We start from the raw sequence: 23,099 nt of genomic DNA, 5'->3' as shown, positions 1-23,099 counted from the left end.
GCTGAGCAGAGAGCCTGATGCGGGACTCGATCCCAGGACCCTGAGATCATGACCTGAGCCGAAGGCAGTGGCTTAACCCACTGAGCCACCCAGGCGCCCCGCCTTGTAACTTTCATGAGGTTATTTTACTGGGTCACAAGTAGAGTCTGAAATGCTAGCATCAGCAATCATACTTGGATAAATAAAGTGGAACAAATTACCTAAGGGCACAGACACCCCACTACATTTCTTCCTTTTACCTGTATTCACAATTTGATGTGACTATCCAACACCACCGCCACCATCCCCCCATGTTTTTCCTTCGTGTAAAAAAAAAAAAAAGTTATGCACAGAATTGTACACAACATGGATGTGTACCAGTTGATCATTAACAACTTGATGGTCTTTGAAGAGACTCAAAGGATAAGTAAGAAGCGAGAGGGTAAAAGGCAGGCAACTTCCAGGAGTGACTGGATTCTGACACCATCTCAATGCAGGGACGAACACTTGTGATACCTCTTTTTTTCCCCCAAAATCTCTATTCTAGGACAAAAATTCTCAAACTAGTTCAAGTGGTACAACCTGTGGAAGTCATAATGTCCTTTTTGCATAACTCAATGGAATACATATTTTATGACATAGTTTATTTTTGGTTCCCTACTTACAAAAATACACACCCCTTAGAGAAAAATAAAAAAAAAAAACCTAGAAAAATAGACAACTGAGAAAAAAAAAATCACCTCTAAGTCCACTAACCAGATTGTAGTGAGGACAAACTACTATAACCTAAAAGTCCCAGAGAATTAGATGGGATTTATGTACTGGTCCTTAAGTTCCACCATTAGCGATTTATTTGGATAAGCATGGTCTTTTCTAGCTTTTCTTTTTGTTGTTGTTGTTGTTGTTGTTGGTAACAACTTAATTGAGACATAATTCACATGTCCAACAATTCATCCCTTTAAAGTGTATAATGCAGTGGCTCTCATATAATCAGAGTTGTACAACCATAAACCCAGTCAATGTTAAAACATTTTCCTCACCCTAAGAAGAAACACCAGACCCTTTGGCCATCACTCTCCTTCCAGCTCCGTTTTGTATCTCTAGAGTTTCTCCATTCTGAACGTTTCACAGAAATGGAATCATACACGGTCATCTTCTGTAACAGGCTTCTTTCCTTTAGCATCATGTCTGCAAAGTTCATCCTTAGAGCATGTACCTTTTTTATTGCCAAGTAATAAATATTCCCTTACATGAAGGTACCTCATCTCATCTACCCACTCTCAGCTGATGGACATTGGGGTTATTACCTCTTAGGAGATGATATGAACGGCACCGCTTTGCACATTCACATATGCGTTTTTATGCAGACATGTGTCTTCATTTCTCTTAGGTATGTACCTAGGAGAGGAATTTGTGAATCATATGGAAACTCTATGTTTAGCCTTTTGAGGGCCTGCAAACTGCTTTCCAATGTGGCTGCATATTCTCCCCAGCAATGCCTTAGTGTTCCAATTCTTCTATGTTCTTACCAACACTTTTTTAAAAAAACATTAGGTGATCAACAGCCGAAGTAAACCAAACAGAATGGGCCCCTGAATAAATGGACAAACAGAGACTGTGTTTGGGATACATGTTCAGCTCAGTGACTGAGGACTCCTTCCCCAAAAGGCCCTAGGAAAGGCAGAAAAAGAGCCCCTAAGACCCTGAAGCTGAGCTTCTCCGCCCATTCACAGCCCATCACCACCACGGGTATCTATACTGGAATATTTTTCAGCTCTTTATTGCCAATGCTCAGGAATTACAGATGCTAGAGAACGCTGCTTCCTTTATTTATTTCTTGAAGTCATAAGAGAGAAGGTGAAAAGGCCTCCACTTGTGCTCTTGGGCATATAAATAGCTCACAGTGTAAAGAAAAGGGGAGTCAGTGGTTCCAAATTCAAAATAAAGACAGGCTGTTCTGACAAGGTCCAAATTATAGAGCGCTCCAGGCACAAACACAGAGAGACACTTTTCAGAGAAATTCTATTTTCCTATTCAATTCCAAAAGAGAGAGTCAAGCCAAGAAAACCCTCACAGCCTTCCACAAATGGATTTGGTTTCAGCAGTCGTTTGGGGCAGTGCACATTCAGACAACAAACCGCCCCTTAGGCTTCTGTCCTTGCCATGTTCCCTTCCTTCCAACAGGAGAAGCACCACTGCCACTAGGTTCCCCCAGCATGGTGTAAAGACAGCGTAAGTCCGCCATTCCTGCCGTGCAGTTCTGCAAACCATCATCTTCCCCCAACATCCTTCACGGCCCCAACTACAGAGCTCTCTCAAAGACCTGGAAGCTCTCAGAGCATGACAGGTGTGGACTTTAGGGTCCATTTTGGGGGGCCCTCTTTATATGCCCAAACTGCCATAAAACCTTCTCTGTTTCTTCATGTTATCATTTATTCAAGTCATCTGCAGAACACGGCTTCACGCATGTCTCCTGATTCACTAAGCACAGACAACTGATGAGTGACTGCTGTATACTCATTCACCAGGAATAAGGTTGCTCCAAGCATCAGACTGTTTCAAGGTCAAAACACCTTTGTTTCCTAAGTTGCTCATTATGGTATCATTTAAACAGGAAAAAAAAAAAAAAAAAACCCAAACCTGGAAATTACCTAATTGTTGAACCATAAGGAAATAGGTTAAACAAAATATCGTGTTTCTACTTGACAAAATACTGCCCAGCCATTAAAAGCAAGGTCCATGAAGGATCTAAGGTTAGTAAATGCTTATGTTAAATGAAAACCAAGCAGGACTTACACACAGATATAAAAACATAATCTCAACTATGTTTATGAAACACAAAGAACAAATACTAGATAAAAATAGGCCACAAGGGGCGCCTGGGTGGCTCAGTGGGTTAAAGCCTCTGTCTTCAGCTTGGGTCATGATCCCAGGGTCCTAGGATCCAGCCCCACATCCGGCTCTCTACTCAGTGGGGAGCCTGCTTCCCCCTCTCTCTGCCTGTTTCTCGGGCTACTTGTGATCTCGTCTGTCAAATAAATAAATAAAATCTTTAAAAAAAAAAATAGGTCACAATTTTAATTCTAAGATTATGAACAATGTCTTCTCAGCATACTTCTCTGAATATTTCTGCTCATTGTAGAAAACTTAGAAAATAAAAGCATAAAAAATAAAAATAATTCACCTGTAACATGTCACCACTGTTACCAATTTGGTATCCTGCTGTCTGCTTATTATGTAAGACTAAACATTCACAGGGGCACCTGGGTGAATCAGTTGGTTAAGCCTCTGCCTTTGGCTCAGGTCATGATCTCAGGGTCCCGGGATCAAGTCCTGCATCAGGCTCTCTGCCCAGTAGGGATCCTGCTTCTCCCCTCTCTCTGCCTGCCTCTCCACCTACTTGTGATCTCTCTCTCTCTCTGTCAAATAAATAAATAAAATATTTTTAAAAATAAATTTAAAAAAAAAGACTAAACATTCACAAATACAGTTTACATATGTTGCTTGCAAAATTTTTAAAAATTGTTAAAATGGGAAGGAATAAGAAATGCTTAGACCTATGAAGATAATGTTAACTGAGTCAAAATCATATATGCAAAATACTAAAAGCATATAAAGACTTATTTTTCACTACTTTGTACTGTCCAATTTGTGCTGTTATGTATATCTATTTAAAATAAATGAAAATGATTATTCTCCTACCTCACCCAAACATCCAGGAAAAATACATTAAGATGAAATGAAATGAATGCTTTTCCCTCCTCTTCTCTGTAATTCAATTTTGGAATGTAGTTACATTACCTTGATGATGAAAAAAACGTTTTTTTTTTAAATTCTATGCTGTCCTCATTGTCACCGTTTAATGCAAAGTATCTAACAGCAACTTCCCTTTAAACAACTGAGTTCCCCCAGGCAGTCTTCTTTGCTGCAGAGCCCCAGGCTAGAGCAGGACAGAGCCCTCAGGTGAGTATCTGCAAGGAGGGCTCTGCAGGATCGCCCAGCCCCACTCCATGCCTGTGACCACTTCCTCCAGAGAGGGCAGGGAAGTAGAAACACATCCATACATGCTGTCATGGCACTTCGTGAAGGTGAAGGCTGGGCAAGAAGGCCTTGGAAATGACTGGCAAGGGAGATTAGTTGGCTTCTTTCCCCCTAACTGTCCCCATATTTCATTCCTTTGAACGTTCTGCCCCAAGCTCCCACTCCCCTTCCTGTGGAACCGACTATCATTAGTCTCACAATCCCACCTAAACTGAGTTTATAAACACTTTCAAAAGGAAGTGTTTCATTTAACACACTCAAAAAAAAAAAAAAAAAAAAAATCATGAGGCAGGAATCACCACCACTTTCTAGCTGAGGAAGATGAGACTCTGGAGGGTTAAGGGATCCATGTAGCCAAAAGCCAGGCCTTAGTGTCTAAAGGCTGTGCCTCCCTTGACAGCAGGCCTCTAGGTTCCCAAGTCAGGCACAGTTCTTCTCATTTAGGCTTTTGGCACAGCCTGAGAGGATGCGTCCAAGTGAGATGGTGGCCTCGAGAGCTGGGTGTTACCCAGCGGGGACAGCCCTAGAGGTTCCAACAGGCCATGTGACAAAGAGCACATCCTTGAAGGCATCAACTTTGGCTGGGGAGGAAAATCAGCGGCTGGGGTTTACAATAACCACCCACAGAGGGGTCAGGAGCTATAGACCAGGAGCAAGCCTAGTTGGGATTCACACATTGGTGGGGTTTAAATCTCAGCTTCCCTTCCTGCTCTCTGACCTTGAAAAAGTTACTGAGCTGGTATCCTCATTTACAAAACAGAGATAGTTAGAGTGCCCTCTTTGTAGTTTTTGGGCAGATCAACTGTGGTGTGTTCACTGTAGTAAACACGTCACACACACACAGATACAGGGTCAGCACTCAACAGACAGCAGCAAGGATGAATAATAGTAACAATATTAGCAGCGATGATGATACAAGAGCACATCACAGCGGGAGAAAATGTATAGCCAAGAGACAGCGTTCAAGGTTATGGAAGAAACAAAAGGACCTTCAGTTTCTCAATCTTTTTCCTCTTCAGAATGTTCACAAAGACACGGGAGCCCCTTCATGTGCAGGGCCTTTTCCCCCTCAAGATGTCCTGCTATAAAGAATCAGTGAAAATCTTGTCCTGTACACTGTGAATTCTGACGAATTTCCATCCATAAATTACTGAACAGAAAGAGATGACTTCACAAGACCGACAAGGCACAATTAAAGTCAAACAGAAGGCAAATGTCGCACCGTGGTTACGGAGCAGAGCCTGCTCCCCCCGCACCAGCCAGGGCAATAGCGGGAACAGGCGTGAGGACGGCACCAAGAGCCTCGGTGCCGGAAGGCGTGGGCAGCAATCAAACCGGGCCACCAGTACACCTCCCATACGCTCCCACTCTGGGCTCAGTTTCCTTGACTGCAGAATTAGAGCTGAACTAGCTGAGCTTTGCTGTGCCCAAGAGCTCAGAGACCTTTAATCTCCAAGCTCATCTGCATGTACCTCCACAGCCCAGTGCAGGCTTCGCAGCCTGCATTCAAGCCTGGCTCGCCTGTCACCATGAACCTCTCTGAGTGCTGGCAATGAGGGAAAAAGGAGGGGACACTGGTTTTGATTTTCATAAACTATCTGACAGCCCTTCAAAAATCGTGCCATCAAAAAAAAAAACCATCTCACCAATCACAGATAATAACTAACAAATCTTGCAGAGACAATGGCCCAAGAGAGTTATTGCAATGGCCACCAAGAAAGAGGAGGTGACATTTAAAGTGAGAAAAAGGAAGATTAACATTAGGAGTAGAGAGATGGCAGGGGTGATATACTTGGCCAAATACACGTCTAGATTTGCTGTTCTGCACTTTTGAATTTGAGAAAACCTTCAAGTGTTGGTAATTAGACTTGAATCTTATCATCACCACTTAATAGATGAGTAATGTTTTATAAACACTAACACATTTAAGGTGTCACTTAAGTCGCATTCACAACAAACACTTATTTCTATCATAATCAGATGGGGCGAGGGGCTTAAGAAGGTTAAGTGACTCGCCCAAGATCCCACAGCTAAGAAGTGCAGGGCTGGCAGGCAAAACAGAGCCTGCAGTCCAAATTCAGTGGTCTTACAAGGTTTATTTATGCCTTCCTTCTGCAAGCGAAAATGGAGAGGAGGACAGAGCTTATATTCAGCGTGATTTTCTTTTTTTTTCAGCGTGATTTTCATTTATGTGTGTAACCCTGCACAGTAGCCAAGTTGGGGAGAAGCCAATGATGCAAATTTAAAAAGTGAAGTCCCCAAACCTAAAAATAAATGTCTTAAGGATGCCATCAGAGAATATCCCTGACACACAGCTTCTGCCGCTAAAGCAACGGTTCTCAACTGGGGTGATTTTGTCCCCCAGGGGACATGTGGCGATGTTTAGAGACATTTTGGATTGTCACACCTGGGGAATGTTACCGGCATCCAGGGGGTAGAAACAAGAGATGTTGCTGAACATCCTATGAAGCACAGGACAGCCCCCCACCCCAAAGAATAATCTGGTTCGACACAGATGATAGAGGACACTCTCAGCAAATGAGGGGAACAGAAAGAGAAACTATACTTTCGAAGAATAAAGCTCTTTACACCTAGAAGAAAGCATTAACATTCTGGACTCGTCTTTGGGTTCTTCCAGGCTTGGCTTGAGCCTGAATTCCCTGTGTGATCTCAGGCAAGTCAGCCGACCAATCTGTGCTATATTTTCTCTGTAAAACAAAGCAAGGCGGGCAGTGGGGGAGGAACATTCTTTAACAAAGTGATTCTCAAACATTTCTATCCCTGATAACGGCCTAGGATTCTAGCTAAAAGGCAAAATTCCTAGATTTCATTTCAGAGAGTCTTCCTGCTTAACAAGCACCCCAGGGGAATCTTTTATACTTAGTTAGACCACTTTGAATACCAAGAGAACAGTTTTTAAAAATTAAATAAAGTGTGTGTAGCTTTTTCTAAGCAGGATTCATGAGTCTGAGGAATGGTGCCACCAGCACTGCAGGTGTTAATCTAGAGGCCTCCTAACCTATGGGCTCTCTCAACGGAGCTCCAGCTTCTCTAAGGCCCAGGGCCTGGGAAGCAGCCCCACCATAAGACAAGCTAAGGAGCAGCAGAAACTACAAGAACAACCCCTCAACCTGAGAAGCTGCTCATGGAACAAAGCCCCAGCCACACACATTCCAGAGAGGATGGGGGAAGGTGACAGGATTTGGGCCACCAAGAATAGTGCATTAGCTGACAAGGAGCATGACCATTCTCAAATCACACAGAGGAACCGCAAATCCAAATACACTTAGAGAAGGGGCTCATTCACTCAGCAATAATTCAGTCTCCTATTAACCCTTCTGGGAAGACATCTGTACAACACTCAAGAGGTTGTGGTGAGACTTTCGGAATCCCAGCCTACAAGGGGTAATGAGAGCCATGAAGGGTTGAATGTTCACTGCAAGCACCTGCTACTTTGCCCTGTCTGTCCTCTAGACCCAACCTGAGAGCTATTCCCTGCCATGCACTCAGAACCCTGTTCCCGAGCCTTCCTTCCTGGGGCCCATGCTCTACAAGTTTGAAAAAAGTGAATCTAGGCCCTGGCTAGTGAACCAAATATAAACAGATGCATACCCTGTTTGTACCTTTTTATCTTTAACCTTCATGAAAGCATCTGCACCCTGTCCAGGTCCCCTACTTAATTACCACGCAGAGTGGCCCAGCCAGAGCACATGCTGGTAATAGAGAGAGATGCTAGGTAACCCCACAAGGACTTCTCAGCAAGCCAACACCACACAGGAAAGGACTAACACAATCCTCTCCTTTGTCATTTCCCCTTCTGCTTCCATAGCAGAGTTGGAGTAACCCACTACTGCAGATATCCCCCGCTCCAAACACATGTCTTCTCATAAAGGGAAATTGCTGATAGGACATGTCAGGCGCATCTTACTCCTTACTCTGGGAAAGTCACTGGGCATTAATAATTAACACAGAATCACCTGTGGAGTGTTTTAAAAATGATGCCAAAGCCTCAACCCAGTGCAAACACATCAGGATCTCTGGCACTGGGTCCCAGACATCAATATTTTTTAAAAGCTCCAAAGGGATTCTACCATTTAGCCAGGTATGGCATCCACTGGGCTAAGGTCTCACAGTGGGGACACTGGGCTTCAACATGCCAACTAAAAGTACCAGGGACAATCAGCTCCAAAGTGGGTTTGGGAAAACAACAGGGAGCAGAAGAAAAAGCTTCCCATCTTCAAAAGGAAGAAGAATGATCTGACATGGAAATTTTATTTTTTTATTTTTTTTTTAAAGATTTTATTTATTTATCAGAGAGAGAGAGAGGGGGAGAGAGCGAGCACAGGCAGACAGAATGGCAGGCAGAGGCAGAGGGAGAAGCAGGCTCCCCGCCGAGCAAGGAGCCCGATGCGGGACTCGATCCCAGGACGCCGGGATCATGACCTGAGCCAAAGGCAGCTGCTTAACCAACTGAGCCACCCAGGCGTCCCTGACATGGATATTTTAAACAGGGCTGAAGACCAGGGAAGTAGCTTCTTTACCAAGGACATAAATCCACTGTGTTTGTTTTTTGTTTTTTTTGTTTGTTTATTTGTTTTGCTTTTTTTTTTTTTTTGCCTCCTAAATATTTATTTCAATCAAGTGCTAGACCTGTACCAGGCACTGAAGAAAGAAACAACCAAGTGTGAAACCAGCCATCTCATCTGCAAGTGTAGACCTTCTGAGAAGGGAAAACTGCAAGCATGAAGCAGCTCATGTTAAGGCAGGATCTCCTGGTGCTGACTTGCAGGGGAGGGCAAGGAGCTGGAGGAGCTCAGCCAGCCTGGCCCAGCCCCAGGGGTGCTTCAGGCTTCAGGCTCCAGCCTCCTCTGGGCTTCCAGCCATGCTCAGATACTCCCACAGGTGCGGCAGGACTCAATTCCCAGTCTGTTTCCTGGGTGATCTGGTCCACCCTGCTGGCCTATTGCCAGCCAGCTCTAAAGTGTCTAAACAAGGGACACAAGGGGCCTCTTACTGCCGGTAAAGTTGCAGCTATATTCACTTCCCTTCCAAATTAACATCCTACTGCCCCGTAATAAAGCTGTCAGCTCCCAACAAAGGATGCTGGCTAAGAAAGGTGGCCAAGGCTGTTCGGGCAGAGGGCAGAGCAGTTATTTGATGCCAAGGGTGGGAGGCCCAGGGTAAGACCCTACCCCTCCTCACTGACAGCCGGCTTTCCCATCACGAGAATGCACTCAAATGCCCCTCCCTACCTGGCCGTCCTTCTTCGCTGCGCATTTATCACTTGGCCAATGCGCTGGGGAATGAAACATAATTAATCCCAGCTCCAGCCACATTTCTTTTTTCCCAGAGAATGAATCTGATAGACCCGCAGTGTCAATAAGGGAGCACAGTTCTGAATGCTAATTGCCCCCACAAGTCCTGCAGAGGGCACGGGAGAGGCCTGGAGGCTGGCCCTCACAGCATGGGCACTTTCAGGTTTGGAAACCCTACCTGGCGTTATCGTCAGCAACTCGATGCAGGGACCGCCCTCCCAGTCGAAACAGCAGCAGCCAAAGACCCTCGAGTTTCCTCCAGGGTAACATAAGGCTGGTGGCCAGAGCCGTGGCAGCCAGGCGGTCAGGGAGAGACGAGTGGGCTGCCTGCAGATCGTGCACTGGCTCTGCTCCGCTCGGCTCCACTGAGGGGAGTCAGCAGAGGGTGAGGATTTAAAATGCAGCAGCCGAGATTTAGGTTAGATTCACAGATGAACTTCCTGACAGAAAGGGAAGCATTGGAAAGGCTGACCCATTACTTAAATTTCACTGGGGAGCCACAAGAGGCTGATTGTACTGTCCGCCAGGAAGGAGTCAGCGATGGGGAGGCACCTTCTTCTGTGCACGATGATCAGAAGCAGGGACCTCACTGGGCTGACCCACAACCATCCAACACATGATCACTTTCCTGCTTCTTAGTATAAGATAAACAGAACAGTCTGATAATCCCCACCAATACATACTTCCAAATAGACTTATTCTTTGTTCTAGGAATTTCAGTTCTAGGAATCTAAGAAAATGGTAACAAACCTCAGTCAAATATTATTAAGTATTTCAGGGGAAATACGCATTTATTTATTTTAGTGGACACCATCATTTAGATGCCCAACTATTGCATGGGGGAATGATTAAGTAAATTATGGCACATATGCTCCATAGACTATTAGGTAGAAGATAAAAATGTTTTTAAGGAATAGGTAATAATCTGGGAAATGCACAATGACATGATTTAATGTTAAGTAAATAAAGCATGAACTGTGCATTTTACAAAAAAAAAAGTATATGTGTATTTCAAAAAAGAATGGTGGGAAATACACCAAAATGTTACCAGTAATCATCTCTGAGTGTGGAAGTAAACATTTTTATTTTCCCTGTTGGTATTCTCCAGATATTATAAAATCAGCACATTCCCTTAATATTCAGGAAATGCAGACATTTAAAAAAAAGTCTGTTCTCTGGTGTTCCTCAGCACCATAAATCTACTTCATCTGCGCGGCCATTATTCCCAGAAAGCGAAACGGTGACACTCAATCTCAGACTTGGCAAGACAAACACATTCTTGCTTCCAAAATGGCTCAGCATACCCACTGCAGCCACCTCAAAACCACTTGTCACCATTTCCCACTGGGAAGCACAGGGTCTTCCCCTCAAAGATTCATGGGGCTCTCATTCTGTGGCCAGACCCTCCCTTCACATCCAATTACAACATGCCTAAGTGCGTCTGAAAGGCAAGGGAGAAAGGTGGAATCCTGCAAAGAATGGGGACTTACTGGATTAACCCTGTGAAGTCCTGAACAGCCAGACTTAGAGATGGTCACTATTTATTCAATGTCCACCATATGCCAGGAACCAGACAGAGGCTTTCACACACTTTGCCAAGTAGGAATCATTAGCCTTGTTTTAGACAGGCAGAGACTAGAGGCTCCAGAACTGCCATGAACTTACCTCAAATCACACAGACAGTAAGTGGCAAGGCGGAGACTAAATGCTGCCTGCCCAACTCCAAGTCAGGAAAGATTTCTTCCCCAGTCACCTCCAACATCAGCAACTTCACAGGGAACAAGATACAGAGCACACTTTTTCCTTCTCGACTTCACCTGAGGCAGGCCACTGTCTCTTGCCCACTTTCTGTCTCCACCATTACCCATGGATGCAAATACTCCAACCCCATGTGGACACCTCAATGACATACTGTGGCCAAATTCCCCAACCTGCCGTATGGCCCTTAGGAATGACCCAGAACTGGAAGATCAGGCTCACTAACAAGGCCCTCTCTGGGGGTATCTGAAACCCTGGGGTATCTGAATATTTATGAATATTCCTACATTCACAAAGGACAAACTCCTTTACCCTCACAACATTTCTGAAGAAGGCAGGCCTCTACTCCCCTTTTGCAAATGTGAAAACTGAGGTTGGAGAGCAGGCTGACCTGTTCTAAGTCCAATAAGCAGCAGAGGTAGCACTAGAACTCAGGTCCTGATTTCTGGCCCAGTGATCTTCCTAACAGAGGAGAATACTAAGAACTTGGGCTCTGAAGCCTGAAGGCCTAGATTCAAGTCTCTGCCCTGCTACCTATAAGGTGTGTGGCCCTGGACCCATTACTTAAAACCTAAGTCTCTGGGCAGTTAGGTGGCTGGGTCGGTTAAGTGTCTGACTCTTGATTTCAGCTCAGGTCATGATCTCAAGCTTTGTGAGATTGAGCCCTGTGTCAGGCTCCATGCTGAGTGTGGACCCTGCCTAGGAGTCTCTCTCCTACTCCCTTTGCATGGCCCACCCACCAAACCTAAGTCTCATTTTGCTCCATTGCAACATGAAGAAATTACAATTGCTACTTTGCATAGTTACTCTGAGAATTACATGGGATAATACATGTAAAAGAGCTAGCAGGTATTCACACAACCCTGAAGGTATAGCATTTCCATCTTATCTTCCCACTATGCAAGGTCCACAATGATTTGCCTGAAAACAGGGTCATCAGGGCCCACATCAACTTAGATGGAACCAACTTTCTGCTTTGCAAGGTCTGACCAATAGCCTGTATCTAGTTTTTAGATCTTACTGAGAGTACTTTGAACATGCTTTCCTCTCTTCAAAAAAGGCTCTTCCGGGCTGTACTTCATGCCCTAATTCCGACCCTTCATCAGTGGTACCTGAATTCGCTCATCCAGGAAGTCTTCCCTTATCTGCCCAGACTGGTGTAGGTCCCATAGATTCCTGGACTTACAGTCCTAGCAGATGCTCCCCACTATTATCTAAATTGGCTGTGTACTTGCCAGTCTCCCCACTAGACTGAGAGCCACTTGAAGGCAGAGACTATGGCTACATTCACTCTTCAATCTTCAGTACCATCTGTACTGGCTTCCTATTGCAACTCTAATAAATTACAACAAATTGAGGGGCTTAAACAAAATGGGTTTACGGTCTTCCAGTTCTGTAGGTCAGAAGTCGAAAATCAGTTTCACTGCGCTAAAATCAAAATGTGAGCAGGGCTGCACATCTTCTATGAAGGAAGAATCCATGCCTTGCCTTTCTCAGGTCTTGAGGTTGCCCACATCCCTTGGCTCATGGCCCTGCACTCCAACCTTCATCATGTCTCCTTCTTTCAGTCTGATCCTCTTAGAAGGACCCCTCTGATTACATTGGGCCCACCCAGATAAAGCAGAATAATCCCTTACTGCAGGATCCTTTGCTTAATTATAATGGCAAAGTACATTCTATCATGGAGTAACATATTCCCAGGTTCTGGGGATTAGAACACGGACATCTTTGGGGAGGGGCAGGGGGATCATGTGGACTAACCCACTATCACAGCACCTAGCACACAGCAAATGGGCACTTTCCTCCCTCAAGGAAGAGGCCATGCTCCATGTGGTCCTAAACCACTGAGAAGTAGAATCTTCTCAGCTGGTTTAGGAAACTCCCAAAGCCTAGATGGCACACACATCCCCCACTGCCATTCTAATCAAAATATCCCAAATGGGCCCTCTCTCCATAACCTGAAACTCCAGATTTCTTCAGCTAACTTGGAAGCAGCCCACATTTACATCTCCATACCTCCACTCTAGGTAAAAATCTGCTAGCTAATTCTCTGAACTCTGGAAGTATGGCTGGATGAATCAGTCTCCAAAATCATCTGGTAATTGCCCTTTGGATAGACTGACAGGAACAGTCTATGTCTTCCTGGAGCTCGCAATCCACATGGCAGCATCACAATGTGAACAGAAGCCAAAAGGCAGCAAGATAAGGGTTCTATCACTTACCAGCATGAGTCAGATTTGATAAATACAGCACATTCTTTGAAATTCTATCAAAATCAAGCTTTAAATTAGCAGGCTACAGGAAGCAACCTAGCAACCCAACCACATGCATTTCCACTTGAGCCTGGTACCTGAACAGAAAGATGTTGGAACCCCTGAGAAGAGGAGCAGGCTGGGTCGAGGGTTCACCCACTTTACAGAATATGACAGGTGCCTAGGCGCTGGCAATGGAAGAAGCCCAAGCTGGGATCTGAATCTTGACTCTTCAATCTATCCTGTGTTACCATGGGTTTGTTAATCAACCTCTCTGAGCTCAGACACACAATACACACATACTGAACCCAGGTAAAATGCTTAGCAGGTAGTATATTTCCACTAGGGGCTGGTCTTCCTTTTTCCTGCCCCTGAAATAATAAAGCTAGCAGGAGAAGTTTATCCTCTAGGAGTGCAAATTGGTGTATATGCACTGTTTCCCTGATGTTATCCACATCGCCCACACACCACCTCCATGATTTCTGTCACCTCCCGGCCCAACCTGTACTTCCACTTTTTTTCTTTAAATAGACTACACAGACAATAATATCTGCCAAATAATGAGTTTGATGTTCTAGCTACACTTCTCTTCAAATACACATGAGAAATTATATACCCATGTATAAAGCTACTAGAATTCAAAACATTCACCCTCTTCGGGTGCCTGGTAGCTGAGTCAGTTAAGTGTCTTCAGCTCAGGTCATGATCCTGGCCAGGGTCCTGGGATGGAACCTGGTGCTGGGCTCCCTGCTCAGCAGGGAGTTTGCTTCCTTCCTCTCCCTCTGCCCCTCCCCCACATGCTCGATGTTCACGCGCTCTTTCAAATAAACAAATAAAAATCTTTTTCTTTAAAGAATTTTATTTGTTTATTTGACAGACAGAGATCACAAGTAGGCAGAAAGGCAGGCAGAGAGAGATGAAGGGAAGCAGGCTCCCCACTGAGCAGAGAGCCTGATGCGGGGCTCAATCCCAGGACTCTGGGATCATGACCTGAGCTGAAGGCAGAGGCTTTAACCCACTGAGCTACCCAGGTGCTCCTAAATAAATAAAATCTTAAGAAAAAAAAAAAATTCACCCCTATATTATATTGTATGTTTTCACACTTCAGGAAACTGGTGAAAAAACCTGGCTCAACTAAACATTATCATGTGTGCTCAGGTAATTTCCTTTCTCTGATACTTGGTTTCTCCCAAATAAGAGAACAGATTTGAGAGAATGGACTAGACCACTTTGCATTTCCTTCCAGTCCCAGGATTCTGAGATCTATTATCAAGTGGTCTGTATAAGCAAAAGAATCTGGGCAGAGATCTTTTTGAAAAGGTAATGAATACCGTTCAATATAATTAGAATCATCGTCTTAAAATCAGAGAGAAGAAAAGCTTGAAAGAGAGAATGACAAAGAAGCATATGCCCCTGACTTTGTGCTTCGCCTTCATGGGTCTCTTTATATCAGTTCCTTGGGTTTTGTCATCTCAGCTTGGGTGGTTGTTAGTTTTATCACCTTAGGCAGGCCATTTCACCTAATTCACAGTTGTAAAGTGGGTAAAATGGGTAATACCTCCTCCATGAGGCTGTCTGGGGATTAAGTGAGTAACGTTGTCTGAGCACCGGGAACAGAGCTGGAGGAGATCACTGTTTGCTATTACTGGTGCACATCTGCCTCTAACTTAATTACATGCTCTCTGAAGGTAGGAACACCTTGTTCATCTTTCTGTTCCCCACAGTGCCTAGCAGTGTTTCACACAAAGAGAACTTGACTTGAATATGTAGGGAATCCTCTCTGACACAAAGAGTTCCGGCTCTAAGGCAGGAAACTGAATATTCTCAAGATGTACAGAGAACAAGCAAATCTTCCCCGACAAAAACAAATGTTCCTTCTTCCCCCCCCAAAAAAAGTCAAGAAATCCAAGTCTTCAGTGCTTGAGCCATGATTCCCTCCCACACTCTTCAATCTTCCTTCGGAATAATCTAAATATTCCAAAATATATACATAATAGGGAAAAAAAAAACTTTAAATTATTACATGGATAAATGAGACTGCTTGCCTTGGAGTCAGAGAGATGGAGAAGTGGGGTCCAGTATGTGCCATTACCTATCTACATATTGAGCTACCTAACCCCAGGCAAGTCACTCCATTTTCCAGTAAAATGACAGTAACAGCAATACTTCCTCTGACAACATCATCAGGCTGCTGTGGGAGCCAGGACACCCAGGTCCATGAGCTCTAGAACCTCCTGAGCATGCCTGGAACCCTATGAGTAGCTTTTCACTTCTCATTCCTAACCAGACCTTTATTCCTTCATTTGTATCATACCCTCCTAAATGTTATTCTTGTCATAAAAAAGAGATAATAACCCACAAAGCTTGAGCCTCTTCCTTATCCTATAAATGTGCTACAAAAGTAACGAGGAGGGATTTGAGGCTGTGATCGTAAGTCTCTGTTAACGAGCACCACCATGCTGGGAACACCACCAGCCGTGAGCCCCTATTTTCACAGGGTGTTTCTTCCTTCCTTTTCCTCCTAACACATTTAAAACTTCAGACTTGAGTGCTCACTGGCAGATACATTTTGGAGCAGAGGGAAGGAGGCAAAACAGCTAACTAGAACCAACAGAAAGGATGAGGCCTTGGAAACTTGGAGCCTAGCAGTTGGCTCTAAACCAAACATTTCCCTTGCCTAAAGTCAAATCCAATTAGCAACCTCTTCTCTTCTTTCTCCACAAACATTCGGTTTGTTTATATGAATTACGCTCAAGTCGGAAGGAGATGAAACTGACCATCAGCATCTATGTGTTGGCATTGAGGTGAGCCAATGTCCAATCCCCCTAACACACCTTGCATTACCACCTTAATGTCAACTCTGGTCCACCTGCAACTCTGCTCTTAAAAGGGACCATTCAGTGAGTGGGCGTAAGAGTTATGGTCCCACACAAATGACACTTAAAGGTGACAGCCAAGAAGCTGCTGTGTCTCTAACCCCCATCGAGCCTACAGATGAGGAGCAGAGAAGACAAGAAAAAGACAAGAAAAAGACACCAAAAAAAGCTAACTGATCAATAAAGACCTCTTTTACTCATTTTACAAACATACCGAGAATTAGCCTAGGATGTTAGAATAGGTCAATGGAAAAAAGGCAGTGTGTGAACCTTTGTGGACAGTTTGGTTTATTTGTACTGTGGGAGATAGCTCTTCAGATGCATGATTTCCAGAGGAGGTTGGTTAGCCAAGGATAATTATAGTTCTTAACAGCTCAACTTCCTCATCCACTTCCCAATCAATAATTAACTGCATCATATATCATCATGAAAATTAAATGAGATAACACAAAAGCACTTAGAACAGTGTCTGGTACATCATAAATTCTCAGTTATTTGCATACCACATCACGGTTTAACACGCGTGATCCCATTTGATCCTGAGAACCATGTGAGGCAGATGTGACTGTTCTCAGAGGACACCAGCTCGCGGAGATCAAAGGACGTGTCTAGAGTTACACAGCTGAAGAGTGCCAGGTATCCCATTGCCCTTCTGACTAACATTCCATGATCATGGCTGGACCAGAGGTGGGTTAGCAAGCGTCTGAGCATTTCTAGTTCAACTGTGCTTTCTAGTACCTTTCTAGTTCAACTGTGCTGTGTGCTTATAATCAGGGAATCACGGATCTCCAAAGCCTCCTTAAATGATCTGAGGCTGAAAAACAGGTTTGATGTGAAAGTCAGAAGAAACTCTTTCAGGACAGTTCTCACATCTGACCCTAGGAGCCCAGGTATGGCCTCTGGGGTTAGCAAAAAATAGCATTTCTGACATTCCCATTTTTCTACATAAAACCTTCTCAGTGGCTATTCCACGAATACTCCAGTTACTTTTAATTAATAAAAAAAAAATAATAGCTATCAATTAACAAGCACTGTATTAAACCCTTTACAAACCTCTCATAACCCTCACAACTATCCTTGGGGGGTTGGGGAAACTGAACAGAGGTACCATATCTCTCTTTAAGAGGCAAGGAAACCAAACACCATCTGCCTCAATTAACCCTCATTCTCTTTCCCCTTGCTCCTGGATACCCTCAGGGCATAGGCCTGGAATACTGGCCTCTTCTTTCTTCAGAGACAGTATAAAACCTAGGGAGGAATTCTGTGTTTTTTGCAAACCAAGACGACAAAGGCTGCCAGGGTCTTTATTGTGTTTTTCCTCTAGATATTATCTGATTCAGAACAAATCTTCAGGGCACCTCTCTCTTAGCCTGGGTACTTTGTCCTGCTGTCCATCCCAGGAAAAGTCTCCCTGCTATAGGTGGGGTTAAGGAACACAGTCACAGCCACCAGCATCCCCAGTGCCTCCTTTAAGAAGGAAGACAGAAATCCAGGAGCTAGCACACATGAACACACTGGCCCTCTTCCCAGGTCGCAGGGGCAGTCAGGCCCCAGGACAGAGGCCTCAGCTGCTGCTGAACTCACCACAGACTGTTGTGTCCAGCACAAACATTAGGAATAGTATACATGGAGGCATGGGGGAGCTCTCCAAACCAGCCCTGTTCCATCCTCTGACCTTACAATCCATGGTGATCCTGCCCCCACCGGCTAACCCCACAATTCCACAGCCATTCTGATAACTGCCTCACTTTCCCCACAACACCTCACATTTGACTTCCCACTTATCTCACAACACCCCAGGGACCCTACTACCCTCCCACCCACTCTCTATAGCATCACCTTAGGAGCTTCTCTAGGCGGTGGCCAGGCCATTACCAGTGAATATTCAGCCATGACTAGCAGGCTGCAAGGTGAGCAGACATTAGGTGGCAGCCGTGCACAAACTTCCCATAATAGAAAAAAAAAAAAAATTGCTGCTAATCAGGACCATCTCCAAACCCTCGACTTGCAGAGCACCAGCATGTCAGCAGCAGAATGGAGCCCTGCTGGACAAGGTGGCAGTCCGAAAGCATGTTGGGGGAGGGGTCCCACAAACCTAGGTGGGAGACAGGTAGCACGGACTCCCCAGTAACTCGGGTTTCAAGGTCAGAAGCCCCTCTGAAGCCAAGCCCTCTCACTCATTTCCTCCCTGGAAAGCTGGAGTGAGATGGGGACTCTGTGCCCCCGGGGCAGCCATCAGAACATTCCATCTCCTGGAGACCAGAACCAGGAGAAAGGGGGATCCAGCAAGCCAAGTTGCTAAAGTAGGGGACAGAACACTGAGGGGATAGATGTGGGATACTACAGCAGCCTGTCTCAGAGAACATCTGACACAATGCATAGCCTACAACCAGAGCTAAAATCTCCCTCCCTGTACTCCATACCCCAATAAACCCACCCCCTTGACACATTTCTCGCCCCTAAAGCCCATCTCCCTCCCCACACCTAGCTTCAGAAAGCCCAGCCCCTCTTGCATGCCTCAGAGCATCAACTGCCAAGATACGCTCATCTTCTCATCACAGTAACTACAGATCCATCAACCCCTCGGTTTACAAGGCTGAGCACCTCTACACTCAGTTGACAACAAAAAACAGTTTCCCAGGTCTTGAAAGCACAAGGCTGCCAGGAGGGCTGAGTGTGGCAACTCTCCACAGGCCCCAGCTGGGGCAAAATCTCTTCAGGCTTGCCTCCAACCAGCCCTCTCCAAACTACCCCCCAAAGCCAAGCCCTATCCAAAGCCCTCCATTGAAGATTGGGCTCCTCCATTTCCACTCAACACGGGCCCACCCGAAATACACAGTGCACCTTGTGAGACTACCAGTCTTAGAATCCACCTTTTCCCACCCAAGGAGGAGGGAAACTGAAACCCTCTACAGGAGGAGCTGCACTCCAACCTCCGCTCTTCCCCACCTTGACCTCTTCCTTCCAGTAAGGAAGCTCTGAGGGCACTAGGAAAGACAGGTCAGGTAATCACCTGGCTGGCAGACCCTTTTGCCTCAGCCCCCAGTCCTATAAATCAGGGTCACTTGTTGAGCAAGTGTGGAGATTTTCAGGTACTGGGACTAGGGTAGGGCAGCCCTTTCCAGAAAGCTTCAGATAGCCAGCAGAGGACCCAGGGCTCACACACCTGGCCTGGAAGCTTCATCAGAAAGCTGCCCTGGGAGAAGCGGTGGGAGTATGGTTGGGTTCGGAAAGCAAAGGAGGAGAGGGAGAGGCTGGTTCAAAAGTAGATTAAAAACCGAGAGCTGCTCCATCTCTGTCCTCCGGGGGATGGTGGTGCTGTCCCACAAAAAGGGAAGGGATCCCTTCTGCAGAGCGCTGGTCACTGGGGGAACACCAGAATCCTCAGGAAACTGGCTGCAATTCCCCAGGCTTAAACCTCGGTCCCAATGCCAAAAAAGGGAAAGAAAAACCTGCTACCCACCAATCTCATTTCCAGATTCCCTCTACCCAGCCTAGAGACATTAATAATTAACTTGCCTACCCGGCAGCTTGCCGGTGTTGCCAGAAAAGATGAGTAATGGCACTGGAGCCCCAGCCCCACGCCCGCCTGCAAGCTTCTGGGCTCAGGGCTGGGACGGGCTCCTGGAACAAAGCCTCCGCATTCCTCTGGGAAGGTGTGTCTGAAACCAGACCTGTCAAACGAGGAGAAGCTGACCTCTTACCTCCCCCTTAGCTGACTCCCAGCAGGAGGTGGGTAGAAAGGGGGAGGAGAGATTGCCTCTCCCCCTTGGCCCCCCACCCACCACCACCGACCGATCGGTGCCCCCAACCACGGCCGATTTCTCGGGAAGCCGAGCTCTCTGCTGAGAGCTAATCCCGTTACCATGAACGCAGGCTGTACTTGGAGACCCAATTCTCAAAACAACAAGGCAGCTCCCTCCATGCCCTTCCCGATGAGTAACCCCCAGCCGGACGCCCGCCACATAAATTCTCTCCCTGAAACTCCCGCGGCGAGCTGCGGCTCCCACGCGGATGGCCGGCCAGAGACAAACCCGCTCGCATCACGCCCGCGCCCAGGCACAAAAGCACCCCCTGATGCAGCCCCTGTGCCCTGTCTGCCCAATAGCCTACAACCCCCCGAAAGTTACAGCGCGCGGACACACCTGCAGGCCCCCCGCGGTGGCCCCCGCCAGCCCCCCAGGGCGGCGGGGCACGCGTCCCCGGGCGGACAGCGCCACCGTTCCATGCGCCTGCTCCTCGGGCTGGCCACCGGTCAGCAGCGCTGGGCGGCGGAGCGCGCTGGGGCCTCAGCGCGCCCGCGGCGCATCGCGCGCCCTCCTCGTCCTCGCCTGGGCCTTCCCTAAGAGCCCACACCCACTTGACATCAGCGCGGATCAAAACACGTGGCGCAACGCCAGACGGCCGACCCCGGCGGTCCAGAGCGCGCCCTGAGTGCTGCCGCGCCGCCAGGACGGCGCGTCCGAGCGCAGCACATTCCTCTCCTTGCAGAGGATGCTGCAAACTGGAGTGGGTAAGGAGACGGAGGAGGGGGAGGGACAGCGGCAGAGGTGGCAGGACTTGCCGCCTACCAGCCGCGCTGCACTGGCACCCAGCCAGCCACCAGCAGACCTATAGCCCTTGCTGCAAGAGCCCACTGACTGCCAAGACCAGGCTGCAGGTGACCTAGGTTGCTGTTTCCTGCCGGCCAAAGAGAGTCCTGACCTTGAATTCTCTTCCCCAGAATAACTCAAGGAGGCTTCTCTCCAACCACAACTACTAAATCTCTGGGACTGATTCTGACAAGCCAGGAATGAATGCTTGCCTAGATTAGGTTGCTGACCCCATCATCCAGGAGGCCACTACGGGGCACCAGCAAAGCAGGTCCATACTCTCTGGCTTGTCTCTATACTAGCAGCCTCAAAAGGTGTCTTCCTTCTCTCTTCTCTCAATGCCCTTGGCAATAAGGGACAGTTCTCCTGATTCTGCATGCAATTAGAAACAGCATCACCCAGCAACCACACACACTTCCAATTCACACACTAGCATCCATCCAAATAATCAAACATTCAAGCATTTATTAATGCTCAGGCCAGGAGCAACAGAAGATAAACAATATTTAACATTCATAGAACATACAGTTCAACCAGGGAGAGATATTAAATACAGTGCAAAGTAATTATAATTGTGACAAGGGTATTAAAGGTCAAGAGGTGCTGTAAGAATATACACAGGGACCCTAAACTCTCTTGGCAGTCAGGAAAGACTTCCCTGAGGAAGTGACATTCGAGATGCTGAGGCATGAAGAGAAGTTAGAAGTTATCGGAGGGGAGGGAAAGTTCAGGCAAAAACCATGGTTATTAAAGTGCAAGTTCATACTATTCACGGGTGGAAATGTTCAAACAGAAGTGAAATGCCATGCTGGAGACACCTGGATCTTTTTCCGGGAGGGATATGGGGCAGCTCACCCTCCTCCCCCGGAAGAAAGCCTGGCCATCTTTCCAGAAGACCTTACATCTACGTTTCATCTCCTCCTGAACCACAATGGCCCACCTCAACAAAAGAACTCTGAATGGGCAGTTGGGATTTTTTTTCGTCTGGCTTCAACTCTATCATCGATTTGTTGTGTGGCTCTACAGAAATCCCTTCTACTCTCTGGTTTCAGTTTCTCTAAGATGAGGTGTTGAATTAGGACAGTTTCTCTAAGATTAGGTGTTGAATTAGTGTTTCTCCATTTATCTTTTTAAAATCATACTGGGTGTCTCAGTCAGTTAAGTGTCTGCCTTTGGCTCAGGTCATATCTCAGGGTCCTGGGATAGAGACCCGAATGGAGCTGCCTGCTCAGTGGGGAGTCTGCTTCTTCCTCTCCTTCCCAGCTCGTGCTCTCTTGTTGCTGCCTCTGTTTCTCTCTCAAATAAATAAATAAAATCTTTTTAAAAATAAAGAATAAAAATAAATAAAACCATACTCCCTTTTGGGTAAATATACAAATGTCATTCCTGTCCTGTAGTATCTATAATGACAAGACATCAAACCATCTTCCAAATAAATATATTAAATATGCTTTTAAAACTACATATGGGGGTGCCTGGGTGGCCCAGTGGGTTAAGCCTCTGCCTTCAGTTCAGGTCATGGTCTCAGGGTCCTGGGATCAAGGCCCACATCGGGTTCTCTGCTCGGCAGGAAGCCTGATATCCCCCTCTCTCTCTGCCTGCCTCTCTGTCTCCTTGTGATCTCTCTCTCTCTCTCTGCCAAATAAATAAATAAAATCTTTTAAAATAAATAAATTTTAAAAACTACATAGGCCCCACAATAGTCAAAATATGGAAAGAGCCCAGATGTCCATCTACAGATGAATGGATAAAGAAGATGTGGTATTTATATTATATATATATATAATGGAATATTACAGCCATAAAAAAGAATGAAATTTTGCCATTTGCAACAACTTGGATGAAGCTAGAGTATTACACTAAGCGAAACAAGTCCATCAGAGAAAGACAATTTATCATGATTTCGTTCACATGTGAAATTTAAGAAACAAAGGATCATAGGGGATGGGAGGAAAAATAAAATAAGATGAATCAGAGAAGGATACAAACCGTAAGAAACTCTTAACTATAGGAAACTCAGGGTCACTGGAGGGGAGGTGGGTGCGGGGATAGGGTAACTGGGTGACGGGCATTAAGGAGGGCACTCGATGGAATGAGCATTGGGGGTTATTTGCAACTGATGAATCACTAAATTTTACCTCTGAAACTAATAATACACTATATGTTAATTGAGTTTAAATTTAAAAATGACATGTCCTTTAAATATTAGTATTCTGTCTTTAGATATTTGCTGAAGACCTGGAGGCAGGAATGAAGAAATGGTCTCCAAGCTCATCCCTTTCCAGT

At 45.9% G+C, this 23,099-nt stretch overlaps 1 protein-coding gene across 9 annotated transcripts in view; it reads right to left on the bottom strand.

Moving 5' to 3' along the window:
• Window positions 1-23,099, bottom strand: part of PLEKHA7 (pleckstrin homology domain containing A7) — a 213,076-nt gene that overhangs the window by 112,719 nt on the left and 77,258 nt on the right. Inside the window, exon 1 of one of the 9 annotated variants that reach the window (XM_059407754.1) lies at window positions 20,367-20,464. The exons of the other annotated variants lie outside the window; for them this stretch is intronic. Coding sequence (XP_059263737.1) covers window positions 20,367-20,449 — 83 coding nt within the window. The 5' untranslated portion in view covers window positions 20,450-20,464. Of the gene's footprint in view, window positions 1-20,366; window positions 20,465-23,099 lie in introns of those variants that run through there. 9 annotated transcript variants of the gene reach the window in all.

The sequence above is a fragment of the Mustela nigripes genome, chromosome 1 (genome assembly GCF_022355385.1).
Source record: "Mustela nigripes isolate SB6536 chromosome 1, MUSNIG.SB6536, whole genome shotgun sequence".
NCBI lineage: Eukaryota > Metazoa > Chordata > Mammalia > Carnivora > Mustelidae > Mustela > Mustela nigripes.
The sequence above is the reverse complement of the archived record's forward strand: the minus strand, read 5'-3'. Positions and strand labels throughout refer to the sequence as shown.